Source organism: Taeniopygia guttata, chromosome 3 (genome assembly GCF_048771995.1).
Source record: "Taeniopygia guttata chromosome 3, bTaeGut7.mat, whole genome shotgun sequence".
NCBI classification, from domain to species: Eukaryota; Metazoa; Chordata; class Aves; order Passeriformes; family Estrildidae; genus Taeniopygia; species Taeniopygia guttata.
Window position 1 is genome coordinate 42,551,836 of NC_133027.1, and position 25,457 is coordinate 42,577,292.

General features: G+C 36.2%; 1 protein-coding gene across 2 annotated transcripts in view; it reads right to left on the bottom strand.

Moving 5' to 3' along the window:
* Window positions 1-1,009: 1,009 nt before the first annotated feature.
* ASCC3 (activating signal cointegrator 1 complex subunit 3) overlaps window positions 1,010-25,457 on the bottom strand; it is a 250,692-nt gene continuing 226,244 nt past the window's right edge. For both annotated transcript variants that reach the window (XM_072926725.1, XM_002196594.7), the window contains exons 37-42: window positions 22,495-22,719; window positions 10,336-10,487; window positions 9,674-9,824; window positions 3,679-3,885; window positions 1,706-1,881; window positions 1,010-1,613 (exon numbers count right to left, since the gene is read on the bottom strand). In XM_072926725.1, the coding sequence (XP_072782826.1) occupies window positions 1,478-1,613; window positions 1,706-1,881; window positions 3,679-3,885; window positions 9,674-9,824; window positions 10,336-10,487; window positions 22,495-22,719 (1,047 nt within the window). In that variant the 3' untranslated portion in view covers window positions 1,010-1,477. The remainder of the gene's footprint in view (window positions 1,614-1,705; window positions 1,882-3,678; window positions 3,886-9,673; window positions 9,825-10,335; window positions 10,488-22,494; window positions 22,720-25,457) is intronic.

Genomic DNA, 25,457 nt, shown 5'->3' on the forward strand with positions numbered 1-25,457 from the left:
GAACTGCAAGAAATACTTTTTGTTTAACTGTGAGGGTGACAAAACCCTGGCACAGGTGGTCCAGGGAGGTGGTGGAGTCTCCGTATTTGGAGATGTGGTCCTGGACTCTAGCTGGCACTGCCTGAGGAAAGGTATTAGACCAGGTGACTCTAGAAGCCCCTCCCAAAATCAGCAATGCTGTGATTCTATGTAGTTGCAGCATCACCAGTGTAATTTTTTCCTGGAAAGCTTCTAGTAACAACTCTGCTGTATTCTTTCATCTGGTGAAATACAATGGAAATGACAGCAAAACGATCCCTTGGAGAGGTAATGCTTATCAGCTCAATGCAAAGCTGAGCAAGTGCAAATATTAATATTCAGTTTAAGGTCTAGTCTATCTGAATGAAGATACTTTGATGTTTCTTTAAGTATGTTGGCTCGAAGTACTTGCTCAGCATCTTGAATCCTCTTGAGGACTGGCCTCAGGATGCATAGTCTCATCACAAGACAGATGCTGCTGCCTTCTGCCTTCAGATTTATGCCTTGCAGGTACTATCACAGAGCTGGGCATCTCTTAGCATTTCTTTTGCCTAGCAGAACCATTCATCACTCATCATGCCTCCTGTTGCAACCCCCATTTTTGGAGCCTCATGCCCCCTTATATACAGAAGTTAGTCGCCCACTTTGGCACTGAGCCCTAGAACAGGACACCCAATTTTATATGCCTTAGTCCTACAAAATTCAGGAGCAAACACCAAGGAAATTGCAAGTATGTAATATATGTGTATATGTATGTACATACATGTAAAGAGTAAACTTTAATAATTATCTACATAAATTGCATCATTGCTATATTGGAAGTATTTTTTTATGATTTAACTTGCCCTTGTAACTACATTTACTGCTCAAATAATTAATATAAATTTGTGAATTTTTTCTTTAGATTATCATTTTCAAAATGTACTATGCTTGAAGAGGATTTTGTTACTACACCTCCCATATTTTACACCTAAAAATACAGTGCAAAACATTCTGGGAATATTTTATTAAATATGAAATATAACACATCCATCAATATTTTCAGGAGCTCTTAGGTCAAATTTTGTATTTTCCCCTATAAATTAAAAAAGTTGACTATTTGAATGCTCTTAATAGACAGGCTATGTAACACTTCAAAATGAAGATGATAGCCCCGAATTTGCACAAATTACAGTACTGTTCAGTTTTTTATTTTGATGTTTTAAAATTCAACTAACAATCTGACTTCTGAGAGAAGAAAGATAAAACAAGAAAAGACAAATCTTCATAAAGGAGTAAGGCCACTGTGGCTAACTCGGTGTCATCAGAATTAATACAGCAGTCACTTTTGGTTTCCTTGTTGTCTTGAGGTTTGAAGTTGGTTCCAGTAAGGCAGATGCATTTTTGGATGTCCCAGAATGATCAGATGTCTTAAGTTGTAGGACCAGTTCTTTTGACCAAGTGGACTTTCCAGAGAGCCTTACTTCAGGGCCAGGTGGCTCCTGGCCTCAGTTCCCTCTGTGGTGCCTTGTGCTGGTATAACGTTCAGGTAAATGTCATACTGTTGGTCCATGCCAAGATAGCTGTCACTCATGAGATACAGGGTGTAGATACACCTGAAAAGTAAAAGCAGCATTGTTAGTTTGGGAATTAGGTCTTGACTGCTTGCAAAAGACAATAACTAAGAGAATTCGAGAGTTTGTCATACTTTCCAGGAGTTTCTGGAGTATAAAAAGCAACGGAAACAGTATTTCGATTTCTGACATATCCAGTTCTTTTCAGGGCGATGAGCTCTTTTTTATCAACTTCTCCCAGTATCAAAAACCATCCTTCATCCTTAACTTTGGGGAATCGAGGAGCCATTGCTTTACTGTCCTGCTTTCCCTGTTGGGAAAAAGAAACAGCTTAGGAAAACCAGAAATCACTTTTCCAAAATTGCATTCTTCCTTGAACAAAAAACACCTCAAAATGATATTGCTGTCAATTGTTAGGTATGGCTATAGTTTAGCCGGACTAAAATAGTGTTATTTCTTTCCAGAAGAGGGTTAAAAAATAAAATAAAAAATCACAGGCCACAGTGAAAAATCCAGAATAGAAGATATTATTCTACTTATTTTGTAAACTACTAAAACTTGAATAGAAATACTATTCCCTTTCTGTAGCTGTATCTAATATATTCCAAATACAGAGAAGGGTTAATTGTAAACCTGACATCTTTAAATAAAGCTAATCATCTTTATTTAAGATTAATATAAAGACAAAAACAACACTTACTATTTATTTCAGTTTGATATAGCAAAAGGAAAGATTATTCCAGTGATTCTTTAAGACAGTGACTTTACTGCTGGAAGCTGAATACAGAATGATGCACACTCAATCAACATTCATTTTGTGTTTTGTAGAGGGAAAGGTTTTACTGAAGATTTATGGAAGAAGAAACACCACCACAGCAATGAAGCTTTAGGAACAGTTTGATCCAGCTTTTTTTTTACAAAAGAGGGATCAAATTCTAGGAGAGATTTATAAACCAGTGATCACTGCATGAAATACTTCTTCTCCTTTCACTTCCATGGCTTCTGCTTAGGAAAAGTCTCTGCCAGTAACTGGCACAGCTCATGTATGGATGAGCTTTGGCCCCTTGTTATTCCTAAAATAAGACAGGTTCCCCTTGCAACTATGGTGAATCTGCTGTAGTCACGACAAAAATCTTTTGAAAAACAAGAATACTTTTCAAATATAATTCTTAACTAATGTAAGATAACTAATGTAAGATAACTTCAGAACTTTCAACAGTACACATGTATCTCCACTATTATAAAAATGAAATTGTCTTAAGAGTCTCAGAACCAACACCTAAAACTGTTCTCTACTTTTATTTTGAGCTCTTTTCATCTTAATAAAAATGCTGGTAATTACAATTCTGAATTATTTCAAACATTGTAGAAATTAATTACCAAAATTATAACCATGGTGGTCCATATGCCGTTCATGGTATGTAAATGACAGAAAAAGGCCTGGATAAATGAGTGACAGCTCCATTGTCAGCAGTGCCTGACATGAAGGTAGGTCCAGCTCTCTTCAGAGCTGACACACAGGTACAGCCAGGTACTGTTCTGGGGCAAAGCAGTTGGAAAATGGTGGAGCTCCTGGAATTTCTGGCTTGGCACACCCAAGATTTACTGAGGGCCCAGTGAGCTGACTAGCCCAGGAGGCTGTGGGATGTGCTTTAAAGGGGGAAAGGGCTGGGACTGAAACGTAGGTGGGTGAAATGTAGTAGGAAAGAATTGTATGTGGAAGTTGTTCTAGGAGCTGTTCAAAAAATCATCAGATGTAAAATATAAGGAAAGTATTCTCAGTAAAGGCCTGAGAATGTATTATGAATAGAAACATATCTATAGGTGTGAGTCTGGTATTTTGGAAGCATCTGTGCATGTAATTGGAAAGCTTATAAATTAGTTTGTTTTTTTTTTTTCATTGACTTGGTTAGGATTTTACCTTAAGAGCCTACTTACTATGCTATTACAACCTAAAAAAACCCATTTTCTTCACTATGAATACAGAAAAGGCTTTCAAGTGTTTATAACTTACATAATACTTAAACCGTAAAGAAACCTATTATACAGTATAAAGCATCATTGACAACGTAAATTGTGCAGGGAAGAAAATGATAAATAAGTCTACCTGGTACCCCATCTGTGTTCTGTGCAGGTTTATTTGGAGCACATACTCTTGATCAGCATGCAGTTTGATCCATCTCTTGTCATCTCGTGTGTCTGCTGTCCAAGAAGGAACAGGTACTTCATTCTGTGGCTGAACTGCATCATCCCAACTGCCCCTAATGCTCAGACTGACGTTTAGAATTGGCAAACGGCACAAGAAATTCCAAGCCTGTAGGAAAAACAGATCCCTATGGATTATAAGATAATCTATATAATCATTGTCACAATAACAACTCAATGTGCAGGCTACATATTTATGATATATTAATATTTTATTGTGTATTAGAATATATGTAATTGTATAACTCTCAATCATAAACATAAAATAATTTTCATTAACCTCTTATCCTACTTTCTTCCTAGCAAATAAAACAAATGTGAAACTCCTTAAGCACGTTACACATGCCTTGCTAAGATTACTGATGTCTGAACACAGAAAAAATTCCTTACTGCTCCCGATTAAAGTATTTTTTCCCTATAAGCCACTTAAAAACTAGTATAATTAAGTTTTAAATTAAACTTCCTTAGCATAATCCATAAAGAACAAATCACTGCAGTGCTAATTAGCAATAGGCAAACCTCAGAGAGTTCAGAGGATCAGTTCAGATAATTAACCAAAAGTTCAACTGCGTATCCAAAGTTATCCCTATTTTTTTTAAAGTTTTCTTGCATCAGTCCTCATGAACTCTCCTTCTTAGAGGTTTCCTGAGGAATTTTAAGTCTCTGCAGTCTCCCTTGAACTGCAACAGGTCCTCAACTTTCTCATCCTTGTGCAGAGAACTGTTGTTAGAGGATACAAGTTGTGTAGCTCAACATGACACTCTTAACCTTGAAAAGGTATCCTGAATAAGCAGCCCTATGTTTCTCTCATTTTGGTCTCTATCAGACACAGAAAAGCTCTGAGAAGCTGTGACAAAAATGGAAGGGAGCAATGAAGGCTTTCATTTAGTAAAAAAGAAAATCAGCACGTTCATGCAATGAAATTTGTTAGGAAAAAGAAATGGAATTGGCTGTGGAATGGAGGCAGTGATTTGTGGCCTTTCTATGGCTGGAAAAGATAGATGAGGATGGCACTGGAAGAAAAAACCAAAATACCAAGAATCACCCTCTGCCCTGCCATCTTTCCCTTCCATCCCCAGAAAAGAACAGGAATCAGCTATATGAAATGCTACAGCGTGGGAAGGAGAAGAAGGAAATAAGAATACTGGTTTTGGAAAAGAGCCATCAGATGCCAAAATGGGAACTTGTGGGGACAAAGAGGGTAGGCATAGCCACATGGGCAATAGCATGGAACAGAAATGTTTTATCTGGAAAAAGACTAAAGCATATTTTATTTTTCAAGTAAGGGTTTGACCATGTAGTGTTTCAACAAAATGTATTTTCATTTAGACTGTGTCTGATTGCCGCGATGTGTCTGATTACTTTTTCTGTGCTGAAAGGCCTAGAGGCCTAATGAAAGCTCAGTTTGCTTTTTGCAGACATCATTGCCACGAGTCATACTGACAATAATAGCACATGGAGTCATACTGACAATAATAGTGTATGTCAATACATGATTAGGCATACAGCAGCCTGCGTAAGCAGCCCTAAGGTCGTGCTGCCCTAGAAAAGGTGGTGCTGCCTCTCTCTCCAGTGTTCTCCCCAACAGCTCGCTGTGCCCGTCTCCATCCCCGGTATGTTGGCATTGCCACGCTGGGATTGTGCAGCTAGATGGATCAGCCTGCTAATCATTTTGGTGACAGCATGAACTTAGATCAGCTTAAAGCCGACTGTGGCAACATATTCTCTAATCCTGCAACTCTGAATAAGCATGAGCCTTCACTGCCACTGAAAGAAGTGGTCCAGCCTCCTCCCCTGCTGGCACAAGCATTCACATAGCCACTTGGCTATGGGCCATTTTGACTGGCCTTCCCTCGTCCCCAGATGCTCATTCCCACCTCCTTGCCTGAGGCAGACACAGCATTTGTGCAGCTGTGCGGTGAACTGGGTCAGGGGAGGTGAAAGCTGCACGGCGAGGGCAGGACTGCCCATTTCGGCAGCAGCACGGGCTTATTTGGATTAAAATGGCTGCATTACCAGAGCCCGACTGAACTAAATGAAAAAACTGGTTGCAGCTACAAACTAATCTCTCTCTCTCTTCTGCGTATTGCATGAACAGCTGTGTACGTTCAATGCAGAAGGTGGGGAGGGCCAGCTGTGAGTACTCAGGAACTGCAGTGTAAAAGCAGGGGACACAGATGAATTGCACCAATGTTTTTAACGGTATCTTAGCTAGGAAATGACAGGAAAATTGTAACAGAAACTAAATAGATAGGACTTTAAGGAAATAATACATCTCTCTTTTTCTCAACTCTGAAATGAAATGGGGAAAAAGAGACAGCACTTTGAAGAACGTAAAAAAATACCACAGACATTCTTAACTAAGTGGTTGTTGCCAGGATTTTGATACAGATAATACACAAGATTACTAAACCTGCCTCCAGCAGAAAACACTGAATGACAGCTTGGGTAGTAACATCTCAAGTGGAAAATGATTTTACATTCATTGTAAGGGTTTTTAGGAAGAAACTTAGGATAGTAACTCTACAGACCCACTGTGTCTCTGTGTGTATAAGAAGGGTATTTCTGCTGAGATCAGGAGAGACACCCTGACATAAACCAACCTGGTGATCACCTCTTTGGCTGTACTTTAGATATAATTTATATCAAAAGTACATAAAAGCTTGAAAGCTTTTATGTGTCTCAGAGGACAAGACCTGTTACAAATATGTTAGAACAAATTTTAATTTCAGCAGAGAACATAATAACTCTTTTAGTGGCATTACCTGTTAGCTCCACCATAGTCTGGTGAAGATTATGATTTGGGCTGGATTATATCATACAATCCCAACATAATCTATTTGTAAAAGGTTGTCATGTCATCATGCAGTTTTCATAATACAAACAAACCAAAGTAACTCTGAGTAACTTTCTAATTAGATACGAAAGTAGATTTAATATGTCATCCTATGATGGCTAGTGACAGTTATATTTGATGATCTTAAGGGTCTTTTCCAACCTAAAGGATTCTCTGATTCCTTGATTTATTAGGTCTTGTGTGTTTGAAAATTACAGGGAAAGTTAGTACTGCTTGATCATTGATACAGTATGCACAGCAGGCTGCCTTTTTATCATGCATGCAATGTGGGAAAAATGAAGAAATACTTTTCTCACTAAGGAAAAAAGTCAAGTAGTAGCAGGTGAAAATGAAAAAAAGATTATAGGAATACAGATATTTCCAGAGTAGAAATAGATTACACTATAGTAGAGATAATATTTATTTCTTTTCAATCTTCAAGTTTATTTTTTCTCTTTCAAAAACATCAATATCAAACCAATATTTTAAAAGGTGCTTAATGCCTAAGTGACTCAGACACTGAAAGAGATTTGTTAAAGAAACATGTATGAATCACTGAAACATAAGAGTTTTGACCAAAGAGTGTGGTTAGTCTAAACAGTTTGAATTTAGGTTGTCAGCTTTTAAAGCTCCCCTAATTTTCAGTGAGGTTTGGAATTATAAAACTAAAATCTGTAAAATTAAACTCAGGCTCCCATGTGGCTTAAGTATTTTTTGACAATTTTATTGTTTTTTTTTTTTTTTTTTTTTTTCCTGCTGTGTAGGAAGATACAAGCACATATCACCTCCTTTTAAATATGTCAACATATCCAATATATACATGCACATATATACTATACATATACATTTATCTACCAAGCCCATAGATTCAAATTATAATAAAATGAAAAATTCTTCACAAACCTTTGGAAATATCATGAGTATTTTTGCCAATAATCTGTGTCCCCAGGACCTAGCCTAATATCCAAATCCATGAGCAGCTCCAAGAGCCACTATTTAAAAATTAATTACCAATCTGCTTAAAAGGAATTTTCTTTTTTCCAAATATAAAATGTCTTCCTTTTCCCATCGGCCTGAAATTTATGTGAAGCTTAAGCTGTTTTTACCAGTGTCTTGCTAGTAATCTTTAGCTTTAATATATGGTTTCAATATACTTTGAGGTTTTTTAGGAAAAGAATGGTTTTGGCGATTTAGTGGCATATTCACCACTTTATTTAGCTCTGTTCATGTCTGGTGCTAGAAGGCTAAGCTTAAACTCTGTAGTCTAATATTCTTTGTTTATAGAAAACACAGAATACACAAGATGAAGAATATTTCTCTTGGTTGGCCCCTGTCTATGTGAGCACTGAAAGACTTTACATATGAAGATAGTCAACAGGCAATTTGAATTTTAATTCTGTGCAAGGCATTACAATAGCTTTCCACTTTTTTTTTTTCCTGTAAAAAGTACTGCAAGGAATATAACATATTTGTAAAGCTTCAATATTTGTAGTGCCCTGCATAACACAGTCATAGCTTTGCTATACCAAATAAAGCCATTCCCAGCTCACGGAAATGAAAGTTTCTCCTCACATGATGGCAAGACATTGTATTTTTCCCTCTTATATGCACCTGTATTTACAAACATAGATATATACAGGCATAGAGTCATTCACAGTGTGAACGTACACACCACATACACGCAAGCTATTTTTGAAGAAACTGCTAAGACATTTCAATACCAGCCAAACATATTTATCTGAGGATTAATCTTCATCTATTGAATCAGACGAGAACACTGCCATGCATACAATTATTTAATTAGCAGCCAAATCCTCTGCCAGTCAGCAGCCGTTCCAGGCATACTGATGGGGCAGTAGATGCAAATCTCACAGTAGTACTGCTTTTTCTCATTACTACTGCAATTAGCACTTAAATTGATGCTTTAAACATACTAATTTCTGGAATAATTCAGGATTTGTATGTTACCTGGGATCGCCTCACTGCAGAGACGACACCAGATTGCTACGCAAATTGAAGCACTTTTGAGCCAAATAACCATCATCATATCAGACAGAGCCAATTTGCATTTGCTTTTAAAGATAACAGAATGGCAATTTATGCAAATAAATTAAGTAAGTTTACTTCTGAGTTCTCCCTGAACTAATTATAACAATGTTCTAATTTTTTATCACATCTGAAAGTTGGACTGCAATCAATGTGTATTATGTTAGAAATCTGTTGTTAAAGGAAGCCTTTTTTTGATGTCAATACATTTTCTTAATTCAAAATTTTGATGTTAATTTGGTTACAAATGCAGATGTCTGTTACAGACACTTAAGTACTTTTCTTCTTGTTTGCATATCAGTAAAAGGTTTAACTGAAGCTGAACAGTCAAACTGTCCTTTTATTAAACATTCAAATAAAAAACATTTGAAGTAGAGTTCTTGAAGTTTTCATCTTTCCTACATTTATTTGAAATCAATAGGCTTAGAATATGATGAATGCTATGGGATATAGCTATCCTTTGCTGCAAATGCCTTGAAAATCAAACTGAAAATGAGAATTTAGCAGCACAACATTTTGGGACAGTATTTTTTTTTCCCTTGCCTGTGAAGTACAAAATTTTCATCTCCTTTTTCTGTTTCAAACAGAAAATGAGTGCTGGATCTTTTACTAAGAGTATTCTCAGAAAAAATGGTGTTTGACAGACCACTTCAGGAACCAGCTATGATGACATTTGCAATGCACGTATTCCTAGTGCAGAGCTATGAAAAGGTGGATAACACTCTGCAGATTGAATGACCTAGAGAAGCAACTTTAGAGCAGAGAGATGTGGTAATATCAGCCATAAACCAGAGTCTGTTACTGCTTAGCAGGGAATAAGTGAGGATAGCATTAAGAAAACTGGAAGAGAAGAACTTCCGTAAAGCCAGCAGTACTTTGAAATTAGAGAAATGAATGTGTTAAACTTTTATACAGAATGTGACATGGTATTTACTGAAGGAGAGAGAGTATTTCTTTGCCCAACTACTCTCCCTTTCCAGTCACAACGAGAATGGTCACAGATAGAAAGTGTTACCTGTGAAATGTGTGCTGGTGGCAACTCACTGTCCACAATGGAAGCAAAAACATTCTCTTTTCCTTCGCAGGCAGCCATTAGTTCGGGAAGACACTCGATAGGTCCTTGGTAACCTCCATGCACACTCTTCCTTTGGCCTTGGCTCCACTTCCTGATACAGACAGCAAAACATATGCCCAGGGAGGGAAAGCAAACATGTGTATTCAGTTATTTTGGTGGTAAAACTCAATATTACATTCTGTTTTTAACGGGTGGTCATTTATTTTTGGTTAGCGTTAATTACTGCACCATCTAAGCATCTATAGAGTTTTGCATTATCTACAATGTTAAGATAGATACTAATGTAGTTTTATAATGGATTAAAATAAAGAGATAATTAACATACAGAGTTAGATTTGTTAGGACCTGGAACCCCTCCAATTATCTCTTGTTAATTTGTCTGGAATCATGGTTCTCAGAATAATCTGTGGGGGTTAATTAATCAATGAATATTGAAAACAGAAACGGAAAATCCATTTGGGGAAGCATCACTGTGAAAGACAGAGTTCTGCTTCTGATTCGTTAACAAACATTCTCAGGCACAACAATGCCATTCAAACACAACCAGCAGTGGGAAGTAGAAATAAATTGGAAACCTGCTAATTCTTAAAATAATTACATACCGAAAAAGGTAAAGATGTTGGAGCTCTATATTTGGCAAAGTAAGCAGGGATGAGTCATGTATCCATCTACCCTGAACCACCATCTGCACCAGGCTGGTTATGTTCAGAGCAGTCACCAGCCAGCCATGATGTGCTGCAACATCCAGCATTGCCTAAGCAAAGGAGATGCATTATAAAAAAAAAAAAGAATGCAAATAGAATTGCATACCTGGTTCATACAAGGAACAGCATGTGATTAATGTTTAACATACAGTGATTTCTAGGCATTGACATAGGAATTTACTTCAGCCTCTATTGATGGCAGTTAGACACCTTTGGAATTAACCTTGAAAAAAGATGAATTAAATCCCCTATCACTGTCATCAGTTCTTACTCTTGAAAAGCTAATTTACACAATGGTTTTGGGGGGTGAGAATCGAAAGTAGACTCTTTTCCTTACAAATAACTGCTCTTTGACACAACCCAACTCAGAATGATGGGAAAAAATCTCAATATTTACTGAAAAAGAAACAGTTATAATTAATGGCAGTATTTATTTATATTTTGACATAAGAGATTTCTCAGAATTACATAATTATTCAAAAATCCTTGAACTATTTAAGAACACCACCAATTACATATGCTTAAAAATTAATACTAATGTCATTTACCAGTAGCAGTTATTACTTCCATTTGAACAAAATACTTTAAAAAAACCCCTGAAATCTGACTAGATAAAAGCACTAAAATTTATCTTAATAGTGTATTAGAGGTTTTGTTTAACACTGACACATAAGCTGAAATCTTGAAGAAAGCTTACAAAGTAGCTTATATTTTACCTATGGAGAGTAAAAGCAAGCTGAAACAAAATGGATTATCATCCTTTTCACTGTAAACAGTTGACTATCTTGAGAATGAGGGATATTTGGCTGTCTCTCCTTTGGCATCTCTATCCTGATCCTGAAAAACTTCCCCAAAGTACACAGGAAACACAAGCAAACAAAAACTCCCTATGCAGCTATACATCAGATTCTAAAGTGTTAAAAATCATCCTGCCTTCCATACCTCAGGAATTTCTGTTCCATTTCTACTTCCCATGTTTTGACAGGACAAATAAGAGGCATACCGTTAGTAAACAGTATAGTATACAGTTAGTAAACAGTATAGTAAACAGTTAGTAAACAGTACACCTCTTATTTGCATTAAGATCTGAAGCTAATTCAGTATGGATTTTTGCACTGCAAATGGCCCTATGGACACGAAAAAATGGTTCTGCTTGCTTTTTTTCTTGACTGGATTTACACTCTGTTTGGTTAGTCTGAAAGTGAATTTAAGAGTTCTTCCAAGGGAAAAAGGACCAAACATGAATTTTTGGTTTCAACTTTTTAAAATAGTAAATGAGCTATTTGGATATATAGCATACTTTCCAACCTGTCCATAGTACATTGAAAGAATTATTATGATTTATAAAAGCATTTCAGCTGGTGAAAAAAATAATGCTATAATGTATTAGTTGTCTTGCTTATTTTGTTCAATAACATTATGATAACAATAAAGTGTGGGTTCTCATGTTAAAACACTCTAATTCACATTGGACTAGAAAGTCATATATTTAACAGTAGTTTACCATGGAGAGAATTTAATGTTTGATTAAAACACCAGAAAATAGTTTTTTTTTTTTTTTTTTAAGAAAGCAAGGAACAGTGATATATTGAATCTGGTGTACTGAACATTTTTATCACCTTTTTAAATACCATCTTGGCATTAGGAGGGTTGTAGCTTGATTTTAGGACTAGGTTTCAGATGTTTCCATGGGTTTTTCTTGTAAACACAAATGATATTGTTTGATACTTACTTAGGCAGCAGATACCTGCACCATTTTAACTTATTTTCCAGCCACTAGTGTAATGAGAAGAAGCTGTCTAAGTCTTTACATTTAATCAAATGTTTTACAGACAAACAAAAGGCAGCATTTACTTAAGGCAAACTAAACAGTGAAATCTTCTTTAAACAAAGGAGTTGTTTACACACGCTGAGCTATTTCAATTAAATTACACTGATTCTGGAGAAATACTGACTTAAAAGACACAAGTTAGTTTCACTCCTGGCCGAGTCACACAGTTTATTTTAGCAGTTTACAATGCAATTTCAACAGGTTTTTTTTTCCAGATCGGGGTGATAAGATCAGTGACCCTTAGAAAAATATTTGAAGTGTTACCCTGTATTACCCAAATGTTGTCTCATTTCTCATGAATTGTGGAAAAAGGGCCTTTCAGCTAAGAAAGATTTAATATTTATTTTTTGGAGGAGGAGTCATAGCATTCTGAATCTCTCTAACATTCCTAGTGACCCTAAAACCAGTATCTCATAACACAATCTTAGTGGTTTCCATTTTCTGTCTTTTCACTTGGCTTGCTAAAGTGATTTCCATGTAGGATTATTTTCACCAAATAGAAAATAAAATTATGTTAGAAATCAAATTTGAAAGGAAAGCTTTGTGGTCTGCAGATTTATATGTTGGTTCATATGACATTTACCTGCATAACGAGGGAATTGTTCTCAGCATCAGACTGGAGTTGGTCTTTGAAACTTATAAAGTGAGTTGCTCTTTACCTGATTTCACATCTTAAAGTATATTGAAGACTATCCACACTGTACAGTCTGTGTTTTTGAGCCGTCTGTGTTGCTGAGACAGTCTGGTATCTGCCTCCTGTTCTCCACTACCTGATTCTTGCTCTTTTCTGCTATTCTGACAACCTCAAACATCATGTTCCCCAGCGATGATACTGCTGTACGTGTGTGAAGAATAGCGGGTGCACAAATATCCTGTATTTTCCATGAGCGACAAGAAGAATACAGCCAGTTGTATTTTTAGTCAGCATGAAGCAGTGGTATTTCATAGAATGCTTCTGGAGATGCACACATAACACTGGTTACATTCTTTTTTTTTTTTTTTTTTTTTTAAATCTATCCCTCTCCCCCTTCTTTTAAACAGAGGTTTGAAAAGGGGAAGAGTGAAGATGTAAGAGAAAGATAAATCTAAAACAAGCTATACTTTGAAATTAACTGGAGGATCCTTTCACATAGAAAATCTCCTAGAAATTGATAGAAGCCTACAGACAGATATCCCGTAGGGAGTAAGGAAAGCCTGTGTGTGAGACTCTGTGTTCCACATTGTTATAATGAATCCACATGGCAAATCCTCTTTTCCTCATTTTCTGCTTCTTTACCCATAGAATTTATTCACAGCATCTCTATCTGGACGTGAAATCCAAGACAGTGACATTGTGAAAAAGTCAGAACAATGGTAAAGTTGGCTTGTGTCATCTGCTGCCTTGGAAACCTCCACACATTTTGGAAAACTCTAAGGGTAAAACACGGAGATGCTTCATACTGAAGTGGTTACTGAAATTCCTATAAATACTCAAGGTTACAAATTGAGTTAATTCCCCTATCTCCAAATGTAAATATAAGCAACTAAACAAAGAATAGAATACAAACCACAAAAATTTACAGTATTTAATACTTATATTATCTGATGAAAAATGTGTTTAGTCTCTCTGGTTTATCTAGTTGCTACCTGTTTAGTTTGTTATTTTTAAGTCAAAACCAGTATAATTTTATAGAAACGTATGGCTTTTTAAACTCTTATTTTGCAAAGTAGTAAATAAATTCTAAATATCTTAGAGTGGGTAAGATTGGAACAGATTAAGAGTATTATTCTAAATTGGGAAATGGCACAAACTGGTTACCTGCCTTTCTAGCCTAAGAATTTAAAACAACACAGGATTAATTTCATCACAGAGAGAAATTTAAACGAAGAAGATACAGAGTGCAACAGGTGAAACGGGAAACTGTAAAATGCTTTAACTACAGAAAAAAACCCCATGTATTTCTTGGTAAACAAACAAATTAAATAATAAAAAAACAAATCAAACCAAAAACCACCCATCTAAGTCCACCACTTTTTAACCTCAAGTAGAATAAATGGGGCAAATAGATGGAGTAAAGGGAATTATTGGTTGTTATAATAGAAAAATGCGTTGACCATCTTCTTATTTGGAGCTCCTTCTGTGCTTAGGAGAATTTAAAGCAGATGCCTATATTGAGATGGGTTTTCATCAAAGCCATACTGTCATATTTATACAAGTATATACAAGTATATACAAAGCTGTCATGCTTATACAGTTACAAAGTAATAATAGCAATTAGTGACACCTCCATTACATTTTGTCTGTTACTATCAAGACCAGCTTGGCTTGTGCCGATGTGGGAAGCAACAACCTATTAACCATGGCTGGGGCAGCACAAAAAAGCTAATCATCAGCAACTCACTGATGTAGATGTTGTCAGGTATGGCAAAAACTTTCATTCTGATGGTATTTGGAATTGAGTGTTAAAATGTTTGGATCAAAATCTTGCTACTGCTGTCATTATTCTGTGAGTGCATTAAGACAAAACCCTCAGCATCTACGATCAGGTTTTCATCTTATTTTCAGGAGCAGCAGCTGCTTATCCTTAGATAAGGAATGATTTAAACTGATCAAACTGTACATTTCTGCTCTGACATGAAGCTGACATTCGTCTGTCTCTTTCTAGCCAAAGTTATCACCGATGCTTGGAATTTAAATGATGGTTTGTAACTCCCTAGTTTGAGGGGAAGCAAAGATGGAGGCAGGATGTGGAAGATGTGAATGTGTGGCACACTCACTGACAGCAAAACATTGCTTTTCTCTGGTGTTATTGAGAGCTCCCTATATGTGCTCAAAATAAAATGGAACGCTAAATTGTTCCATAACGAACATATCCCCCCCACTCACCCCCACTCATTTAGGAGATTTTTCAGGCTACTAAAATATCCTGATTGCTAAATTCTTTCTTCTAGAGACTTTTTTACCAAGTTTTTATAAACACTCTTTTTGGTATTACTTTCACATCCTTCATTTGAAAGTCAGATACTCTGGATCACTCTTGTACAACTGGGTAGGTGGCAGGGGACCAGACTAAAACTAGCAGAATTTCTGATCTACCCAAATGACTTAAATAGCTTTTTCCTTTAAGATAAGCTATTGAAGTGTTAAAAGTGATACAGCTTGCATCTCATTAACAGAGACTGCATACTGCTTAGAATAATTTCTTTTTCTTTTTGAAGTCACCTGGCCTATAACTCTGAATATATGAAGCATTTTGACTTAAATCCTGTAAACATAAATGTTAATATTTTGTGGATAAATTATATTCAAGCAAAATGTCAATGAAGCTATAATGATAACTGCTTTGGATACAGAGGCAAGCTAAAGAAATGTAAGAAATGCCATTCCAGTTGAGCATTGCACATGCGACTACTCAGCTAGAAGATGAGTGCCTAGAGTGATGCCATTGGTGGCAATGACTTTGTGGATAGGGACTAAAACTTCAGGTGTACTCATAGTGAGTTACATGGCTCATATTTATCTACTTTAACAGATTAGTCTTATTTTTTGTATCAGTGCTTCACAGGCTATGACACTTTCTTTAGTGCTTTTATTAATGAATTTGAAGTTTAGTCTAGGGCCAAATTTCAGTTACATGTAAGAGTTTAAATCCATAGATCTATCAAAATTATTAGAATTGTGCCTACTTACACCTGTTTAAGAATACAGAATTTATGTGTTTTTATATAAATCATGACTATGATGCTTCAATTACATATCTCAGAAACAGCAACCGACTTGAAAAGTTGGAACTTATTTGAAGAAGTATTACAGAGAGTTTAAGGTCACTACCTTTGGTATGTTATGTATCAGTAAAACAGGTATCTACAGAACCTTTGAAATTCAGAGATCTAGTTCAAAATTAGTTTTTAGAAATGTTTTAATCTGGGGAGGGGGAGGAGCTCTTTCAGATCAATTAAATCACCCTTGCACAGCTGCGTGGTTTCATCCTACAGAACACCCTCCCTTGTACTTCATCAGAGATATAGTGAATAAGTTGTAATGAATCCTATTCAGGAGGCATTCCTTTTATACTGCCCTCTGTATCCTACTTCTCTTCACATTTTTTTTACAAGCATATCCAGTCCCCTCTTCCATATGCTCTGCTACCCCCTTCAAGAGACTAATTCTTAATTCTCCCATCATAAATGTCTCACTGATGTATGCAAATTACAACCTTCCTAGCTGCTTCATAAGATTCCTATCTCTGTATTCATCCTTTAGCCTCCATAGTAACATTATTAGTATTTTCAGAACTGGAGAAAGGACAATCCATTTTCTGTCTACATTTAGTGGAGTGCAACCCTTGGGTTCTTACTGATTTCTTTTAATAGTATTACAGAAATAAAAGCAGCTACAGAGTGTGATACCACCAATGTAAACTTGGTAGGGCATAACCCAACATTCAGATATCACTGAGTTCCAATAGCCAATTTATTTTCAAATTGCTAGTTAATAAATTGGTATTTTCTACTATACCAGTGAACTGTAAAAAGAACAAAATATTTTTATAAGAATCTCTTTGCAATAAATCCTAATTTCCTAACATAAACATCTTAAAGCCAATATTTGTTTCAAATATTACAGAAATCTACCAAAACCATGAAAGATACACAGCATCTTTTTCATAGTAAATCTGTCCTCTTTACAGTTTAGAGTCAGTTTCAAAGTAGGTATGTAATATTTTGCCAATACTCTAAATTTTTTTTGAGTGCATTCACAAGAATCCTTTTCAACAGCAACAGCTATTCCCAGTAACTTTCTCCTGAACTTTTAGCCCCTTAAGGTTAGCATTCAGGAAGCTCAGCTGCTGTCTAACAAACTTAATTAATCAAAAAGTCATTTCCGAGCTGTAACTATGAGCAAAAGTGCTTCAAGTGTGCTAGCAAGCCTACAAGTTAATCAAAATGCTAATGCAGTACAAATTAAAGTTGTGATTAACATTTCACAGTAGCTGCTTAAGTGAATTGATCACACAAATGGGTTAAGCATTACTCATTTCCTCCAGCCCCAACTGGGAAAAGGTTTGTCATGGGTGGGGGAGGGATTATGCACAAGTAGCACCAAATCATCATTAAACTGTCACCAAGGTGCTTCCATACCAGATCACTGATTATCCCCAGCAAGCAAAACTAACACCACAAAGGTAACCCTCCCTTCTCCCACATATATACCTACACAACACAAGCAGGAAGCATTTCCAGCCCAACATATCCAGGTACTTTCCCTACAAAATGATCCATTTATGTTTAGTATCTATAAGTGAGTGTTGCCACACAATATAAGCACCACAAGATTTTTTGATTGTTCTATTTCTTCCACACTCCTAATGTGCAATAATAGCCATGAAAGCAGCCAGTATTTAAGTAAAATTGCAAACATTGTGCTATCACTGGAATATTACTGCATACACAAAGAATACATATAGCAGATGAAGAGATGTGGCCTCTGCTCTTCACTTGTTTCTGAGTAATCCTCTGCATTCTTAAGTTAATTTGATTCTCTTCCCTTCGTTCAGTAAAGCTGCCCATTTATTTATGGTTGCCAATGCAACCATTACACAAAAGCTCTTTCCCTGGACACTTCTGGACAAATCTTACACAACTGTAAAACAGGCCTTTCCTGTAACTCCCACCACCTGCCAGCAAGCAGTTGGCACACCTGCACTACCAACAAGCAACACATGAGCTCAAACCACACTTAGGACCTTTAAAAACTTCTCTACTACCTCACAAGCAGAAAAACAAAAGATCCAAAGGACATGGCTCTCCAAATCAATAGTCTTAGTGGCTGTTATGAACTGAGGAGGTTTCGGGAGGATGAGAACTGCAGAGCCTAAGGATGTTCTCTTTCTTTGAGTCCCAAAATGGCAGCATGGGCTCCTTTGCCTTTGCATGGCCAGAAATACTTCTGTGCACTACTGCTCCTTCTGAGAAGCCACCACTACCCACCCAGCACAGTCTGCAGTTTAGTACAAGTAAGTATTTTGTACATAAGTCAGATCTTAGCTGAATCAGGCAGCATATTTGTGTGCAATATTTGACAACTCTGAACATGTACCACAAAAATGATTCTCATAAGAATTATAGCAAAAGTTGCAGTTTAAATGACCAGAAACAGCTTTAACTGGTTTAGAATGGCTAAAGCAGTATTATACACATCACCATCTAGCTAAGGAAACACAGTGCTTAACACAAAGAGTATTTTTCTTTCCTCCCAAAATTAGATTATCCAGAGGAGTAACATGATGGGGAAAGACAGGGCATTAGTGATAGCATTACAAGGTCCTTGTTACAGGGATAGGCATGTCTTCCATGTACAGTAGTCCTTCTGCAGTTTGGAATCTGTTTTCATGTCCACCTTCTCTCAAGGCCCAGCTACCCTACTGAGATGTGTTTAACACATCCATAGGTAAACACTTCTCAAAGGTTAGGGCTGAGCTCCATGGCACTTCTACTCCTGGCAATTTTAAAATATTTTATCAACGATTATACTAGAAGTGGAGGCTTGTGGCCAATTCCAATGCAAAGTCAGCAACTGTCACATTATTTCTGAGAAGAGACTGCCCTGCTGAATCTGAGAGTGACAGTATTACTGCTTCAATTATCCATTTCAATTAATGCAAATATAGGCAATAGTCTTGGAACAGCAGAATAAGAACTGATCGCTGAATACACAGTCACAAAATATAAGGCTTGACAAAAGAAGCAAAAAAAGAGATTAGATTTAGTTTCATGTATTATTAAATAAGATAGGAAAAAAAGGTGGAGTATAGTCTTTAAAATAATAATTGTAGTCTATAAAAATGTTAGAAAAATATTTTCACTAGAATTTTTATTATTTAATGTTCATTCTCCTGAAAGAAATTGAGAAACATTTGATTTTGAGAAGCTACTGGAGTGTTCAGCACCATCTTAATGACACCTTTAGCTTTTCCCAGTAAAAATAACAGAGTGCTAGGCTTGAAGAGAATATATTGTCTATTGTAACTGTACTAGTGGTATTTGAGGCAAATAAAAATTAAATTAATTGGCCAAGGTCACACAGGAAGTTGAGGCAGTTTTTGTGAGCCATGGGAACCTCCTGTGCTTTATCTGTGAGAGCCTGCCACTGATAACAAACTAGATTTTAACTTGAGGTTTTCAGTGTAGAGCAGGGGTGTTCCTTCAGCCTAGTCAATGCCTCAGTGGCCATTCATTACAGAGATGTGCAGATAGGTGCTCACATTCCAAAAGGTTATATACTGCTATTCCCCATGTTTCTGCAGTAAAATGAAAAGATTCTGCACTTCATCCTAGGTATATAAATACTAAATTTTATCTTGCTATAATGAAGTCCACCTGTATCTAACAAATACTAACCATAGGAACACTGTAACAGAATATATTTCTTCCTTTTTTTTTATGATAAAAATTACACTCCTCTATTAAGCCAGTACTGTAACTACTCAAATTCTGTTAAATGCTAATGACTTTAATATTTCATTGAAAGTATGAACAAGAGAATTTTAATGTAGAGCCAAAACTGTAAAGACACCTAAGGAAAAATGATTTAAGAGTTGTTGCATAATTTTTTCATTAAAGTATAGTGGAATCTTACCTGGAATCCAGCAGCTACATTTACCTATGTAATGTTGTTAACATGGTTTTCTGCTGGACCAGTAACAATACTCAGCTTGAAGTCACTAGCAATGAAAAAACCCAGAAAATGTTGGAGGAATAGAAGGGAGAATGAAACACGTGGGATAGGAAAGGAGTCATAGGAGGGAAGGCTGATTCAGGTGAAAGACACCACAGAAGATTGGAGAAGTTTAATAGTCTGTGATGGAAAGAGGCTTGCTTACATATCATGGCTAGAGATGGCAAATCTGCACTGCAGGGGACCTGGGATAAAGGTCTGCTGGTTAACCACTTATAAAAGCTCTTTGAAAGATCTTTCTTTCTTGTAACAGAAAAGCAATGCTGATATGAAAAGTCTGTTATTCATGTACCCACCAGCAAAAAGAACAGTTTATGTTCAGGTCACAATTTGAAGGTTAGCTATACAACCTCAACACTAAAATAATTTGTAAGTAAATAAATTCAGTGCAACTCAAAAACCAATTCCCACCTCACTTCTGTTTTTAACGTTTGATGACGTGCGAGCGTGTGCTCACACACAGAGCACAACACCCACTGAATCTGTTCATCAGTGCATCCTTCCATGCTTCACTTCCTTTTCTCATAACTAACATCTTTTTTTCTACCTCTGCTGACCCAGAGTTCATCAGCAGGTCAGTGCTAAGGAAAAAGGTAACAACCAGTATTGAAAGTGTAACCCTGTCTATTGCTTAGATTCTGGGAACTTTAACCTCCCTTCGGAAAGCGTGACTAATAAGATGGAACCAATAATCTCCCAAGAGATGTAAACCATGTGCCAACTTTAAAATACAAAAGTGCTTGCATGTTTTTCTTTTTTCTTTTTAAAGTTTATTTTTTTTTTAAAGATGATTGTATATATAACACAATATAGTAGTTAACTGAAGGTTGGAGTGCCAAGGGCATTTTTCTGATCTCTACTTCAGTTTAAAGGAACTGTTGAATATTTTAGAAATTGTTTTTCTAAATTATTATTGTCTCTGAAATACATATGATGCAGCAGCAGGATTAAGAAAATACATTTCTTAGTAAAACAACAAAATAATTACTAAAAATTGTATTTAATTTAAATTTGTCCCAAATATGTAATAAACTCCCTAATGCTTCCTGCACAAACACCTAAATGAACTTTAAGTATGTGATTTCCTTGAAACAAAGCTGAATTTTCTCACCTGAGCAAGTGATGCTTTTCTCTGTTAATAACTGAATATATGGCATAGCTGTTTCTACACTTTCAGCACCATGATTTTATTGATTTGAAATATTTGAAATAGACTAGCATCCAAGCACTGCTGGTTACCAAGATTAGGACTGTGTAGCAGTAACATCTGTGGTGTTATTTGCTTCTTACCTTCCCTAATTTCAGTTTTGCTTAATTTGATCTTAGTATTTTAAGCTTGTTTTTATTAGCGTAAGGTTGAGCCTTACCCAAATTGCTGAACTGAATTGCACACAGTATTTTCTCTGTCTAGAGCACTGCTAATTAGTTTCTCATCGAGCAGTTTTAAAAACTGCCAGGCTTAAGACAATAATGTTTGCAGTTACTGTATCACCAACAGGCTTCAAATAAGAGCAAAGCTTCTGTTTGATAGTTGACAAACAGATCACTGAGGATATTAAACTTTGAGAAAACAAAAACTGTAGGAAGAAAGAAGTACTGGCTCTATATTACAGATACTGAACTCAGAAACATAAAAAGAGTAGTTTGTTGATGGCTGCCTGATCTTCAAGAACCTGTGAATGAGTCCTTGTGCAGTTCTACTAAAGAGAAGAATTCTTCCCAGGAGATTCAGAGGGTCAGTTGTTTCCTGTGACAGCTGGAGCTCACCTTTCCTGCTGTAACTGTAACTGAGATTTTCAGATATGGCAGCACTCTATCCCAAACTCCAATTGATGCTTTAAAATTTTTTTGAGGTGGCAGATGTGCATGTGATTGCTTGTTACCAGTGCTCTCCATGGTTGGTTTAGTTTCTGTGGGCTACAACTGCAGTACAACTGTAAAAAATCACAAGTCTCCAGGGCGAGTTTAAATCTGCATTTAAAAATGTGCTCTTTGACTCTGTAATCAATTGGACATAGAAGATGTATTTTTACATTAGGTAGAGGAGCATAGTGAAAACCCCCGTACTTTGCCCCAAATCAGATTTCAAAACACATTAGATTTGTGCTTGGGAATGATTGTAGTTCTAGAAAAGTAGAAGTACCCAGGTTCTTTGGTATCAGCATAACGATCTGCAGGGACCACATCCATACCAGAATGATTCTCATACAACATTCCACAATACAGAGATAAAAAGCTGTTGCAAAGAAAGCAGAGGTCATTATATGGCAGTAGATGCCACCAGTCAGAGCATGACTGTCTTTAAGTTTGTTTACCTCCAGTTCTGTAACGTGGGAACCATTATGGGCATCTAGTTCCTCCCTAAACAAGGCATTATAATATTGTGTAGTAGCAGCTCTCCACAAGATTGCAATCAATCTTCAGATTCTTCTGTATTCAAAATATGACAAAACTCCTAACAATAAACAGTAAGCCAACAAGAGTTATATACTGAAATGCATCACAGTACCTGGCATATTCTGATTGCTTGATCCAGCACTGTCTTTGTATCAGTTGCATAATCTGGACAAGGCAGCATGGCATGACTGAAGTGGGCTTGCAGCAAGAGGTGTGTTTTCGTGTGTGAACTGTCAAATGAATGGGGATTGACTTCAATTGGAAGGTGTTTGGCCAGTTCACTGTTCATCTGATCTTCATTGTGTCTCACAGGTAGATCTGTGTACTCATCAGCATTCTTTAAAAAAAAAAAAAAAGAATCATTGTAATTAACTTCAGAATAACTATTACTGCTTACTGAGGCATTCAAACTATATGCATTTAATTTACTACAGTTAGATTTCAACACAAAACCAGCAGCATTTAAATATTTAGAAAGTGTACTTATTTATTAAAATCACATATGGGAAAACAATAACTAATATAATATTTTCAATTATTGACACACTTACAGATTTTAAACATGTTTCCTTCCACATAGCTGATACTAACATTAGAGAAGAGGAAAATAAATGCAATGAAATAAATATATTCATTGGATAGATTCAGTAGTAGATGATGACCCACCAGTATCCTACCTCATTGGGTCACAAAAACATTTTAAGATTAGCTATAAAGAAGTCAAACCCTCATATTTTCAATTTTCAAGTTTTGAGTTTTTCTTTTGGTATTCAAAACCCAGTAGCTTTGGAAGAGCTCTTATGCACTTATTTTCAATTATTTTTTCAATATTTTGAGCAGTCAGTGTCTAAGCAACTGATGATGAGTGATCAAAACAAAGTGCAAAATTTTAAGCAGGTGGTGAAAACATTCTCCCTGTTCCAGAGTGGTACTAATGCTATTCATGCCAAATTGAAAGCTGTGTAAGAACTTTCTCACTGTTGCAAAAAGGAGCTGCCCACCAACACGGAATCTAAATGTAGTTATAAGTAGCAACATCATAGCGGCCGAGAGGAGCAAGTACAGCTGTTTTGGTATCCCAGGCAGACATGACAATTCTCCTCTTGGGAAATCCACTGTCTTTGAAAAAAAAGTTCAACAGAAACATCTTAAGAATGATAATTTAGGCTAAAGAATCAGTTTTTTGACTTAATTGGCAATTTTTCCCTCCACAAAATCCTCTTGTGCATGTACATGTGTACATATCATTTGGAGTGAGAACTATCTTTCTGGATTACAAAACTTGCAAGTAAGGTAAGAGTTTTACAATATGTGACGTCTTTTTCATCTGTAATTTAAGAGAGAGTATTTCTTTTGTCATAAAATAAAAAGTCATCTGGGGAGCCTGAAGGGCAATGTCTTTGAAACTACAGGCTTAGCAGAGACCATTAATTTAAAGTGTTCAGGGTTTTATATTCCTCTTAAACTATAGATTCAATATTTTGCACTTTAGTCTTCAATTTCATCAGACTTCCTGCAAATCCATATTAATGAAATATTCACAACAGTAACCAGTGAAGAGTGAGGCAAAGAAAAATGGCAATTTTAGAACACCTAATTGAACTACCTAATTGACTTACAAAGAACCATATCCCTTCATTAATATCCTAAGACATAGAACCTTTTCTGAAAATTCCTAAAAGCAGTTAGATAGCTGGTTTTTACTCTTTGACAACTGACAGCACAAAATTTTCTATTTTTTTAATGGTGCAAGGAAACTATGTCTAAACTGTGATATCAGTTTAAAAGGAATGGTAACCATTAGACAATTTAAGGTTTGGAAAGAAAATCAGAATGTAATTAACTTATATCTCAACTGCAGATTAGAAGTGAAGACTGAATAAAGACAACTTCTGCTTAATCCTGGATGTCTCTGCTAGATCTCTTGTGAAAACTGTGGTCATTTATTCTCTGAACCTAAGGTCACAATCTTTTTAAGCCCTATAGAAGGCTGCATGTTTGCTTCACTCTTTTTATTTAACTGGCTTCTCCTTCAAAGATATTTTAAAGAATATTTACCAAGGAGATTTTTACTTAGTTTTGCTTTGCAGCTTAAAGTAGCAGAAAGAAAGAGGATCAGCCAAGTCAGTCCAGACCAATTGGTACCCCTGAAAATTTTCCCTAATTCTTCCCCGGCACATGTTTTATTTACATCCAAAACACTCTTATTTTAAACAACTTGCCTACTTAATTTCCTGTTTGTGATCATTGACTGTAAGTAAGTGAGGTTCATTTTCTTATCTGCATCGTGTAGGTAATTAAAGGAAATTGAGAATGGGTAGTGAAGCTTTTATACAACTGAGAATGAAGCTGAATGGAGGGCACTGAGGTCAGCAGAGTCCATTATATTTTTATGTGAGAGGCCGGTATGTCTGCCCTGTCCTTGTTTGCTTAGTGTAGGCTGGACAGACTACTAACTACAAATCTGTTTCTCTGATTTGCCCAGCTGTCCTTGAATAAAGACATCTTCCATTGCAAAATGTTAAATGACAGTGATTGACAACTTTGCGATGAACTCTGCTTGTAACCCCCTGCTACTGTTTTCAGGTTGCATAAGAAAAGACAGAATAAAGAAACATCCTTTGTAATCACCTCAAATGGGCCCTGCTGTTCACCCAATATTTTTTCATTTTAGTTTTCCTTTTCATTGCAAGTCTCAATCTGTTCTGTAAAGGCTGTAGCTTCAACTATTCCACACAATATATAATATATATTGTTTTAGTATCTGAGCGCTGTTCTTATTTCCATGGGTGACGAAACAGATCAAACTACATATCAATCATTAATCTTCATTTTAAAGTCAAGAAACTTAATACAAGATTCACAGTTAAACCACAAAGCACTTCTGTGCATTTTTCACTTTCTGCTTTTCTCCTCTTAATTCAGAGCTGTTGCAGCCCATGCACAAATAACAGGTTTACAAGCACCTAGACAGTTAAGCATAACTTGGTGTACACCAGGAGATAACCAGGAATTTTAGCTACAGGTTCTGCAACTGTGCATTTGGTAGTCAGGTCACATCTCTCTCTCCTACAT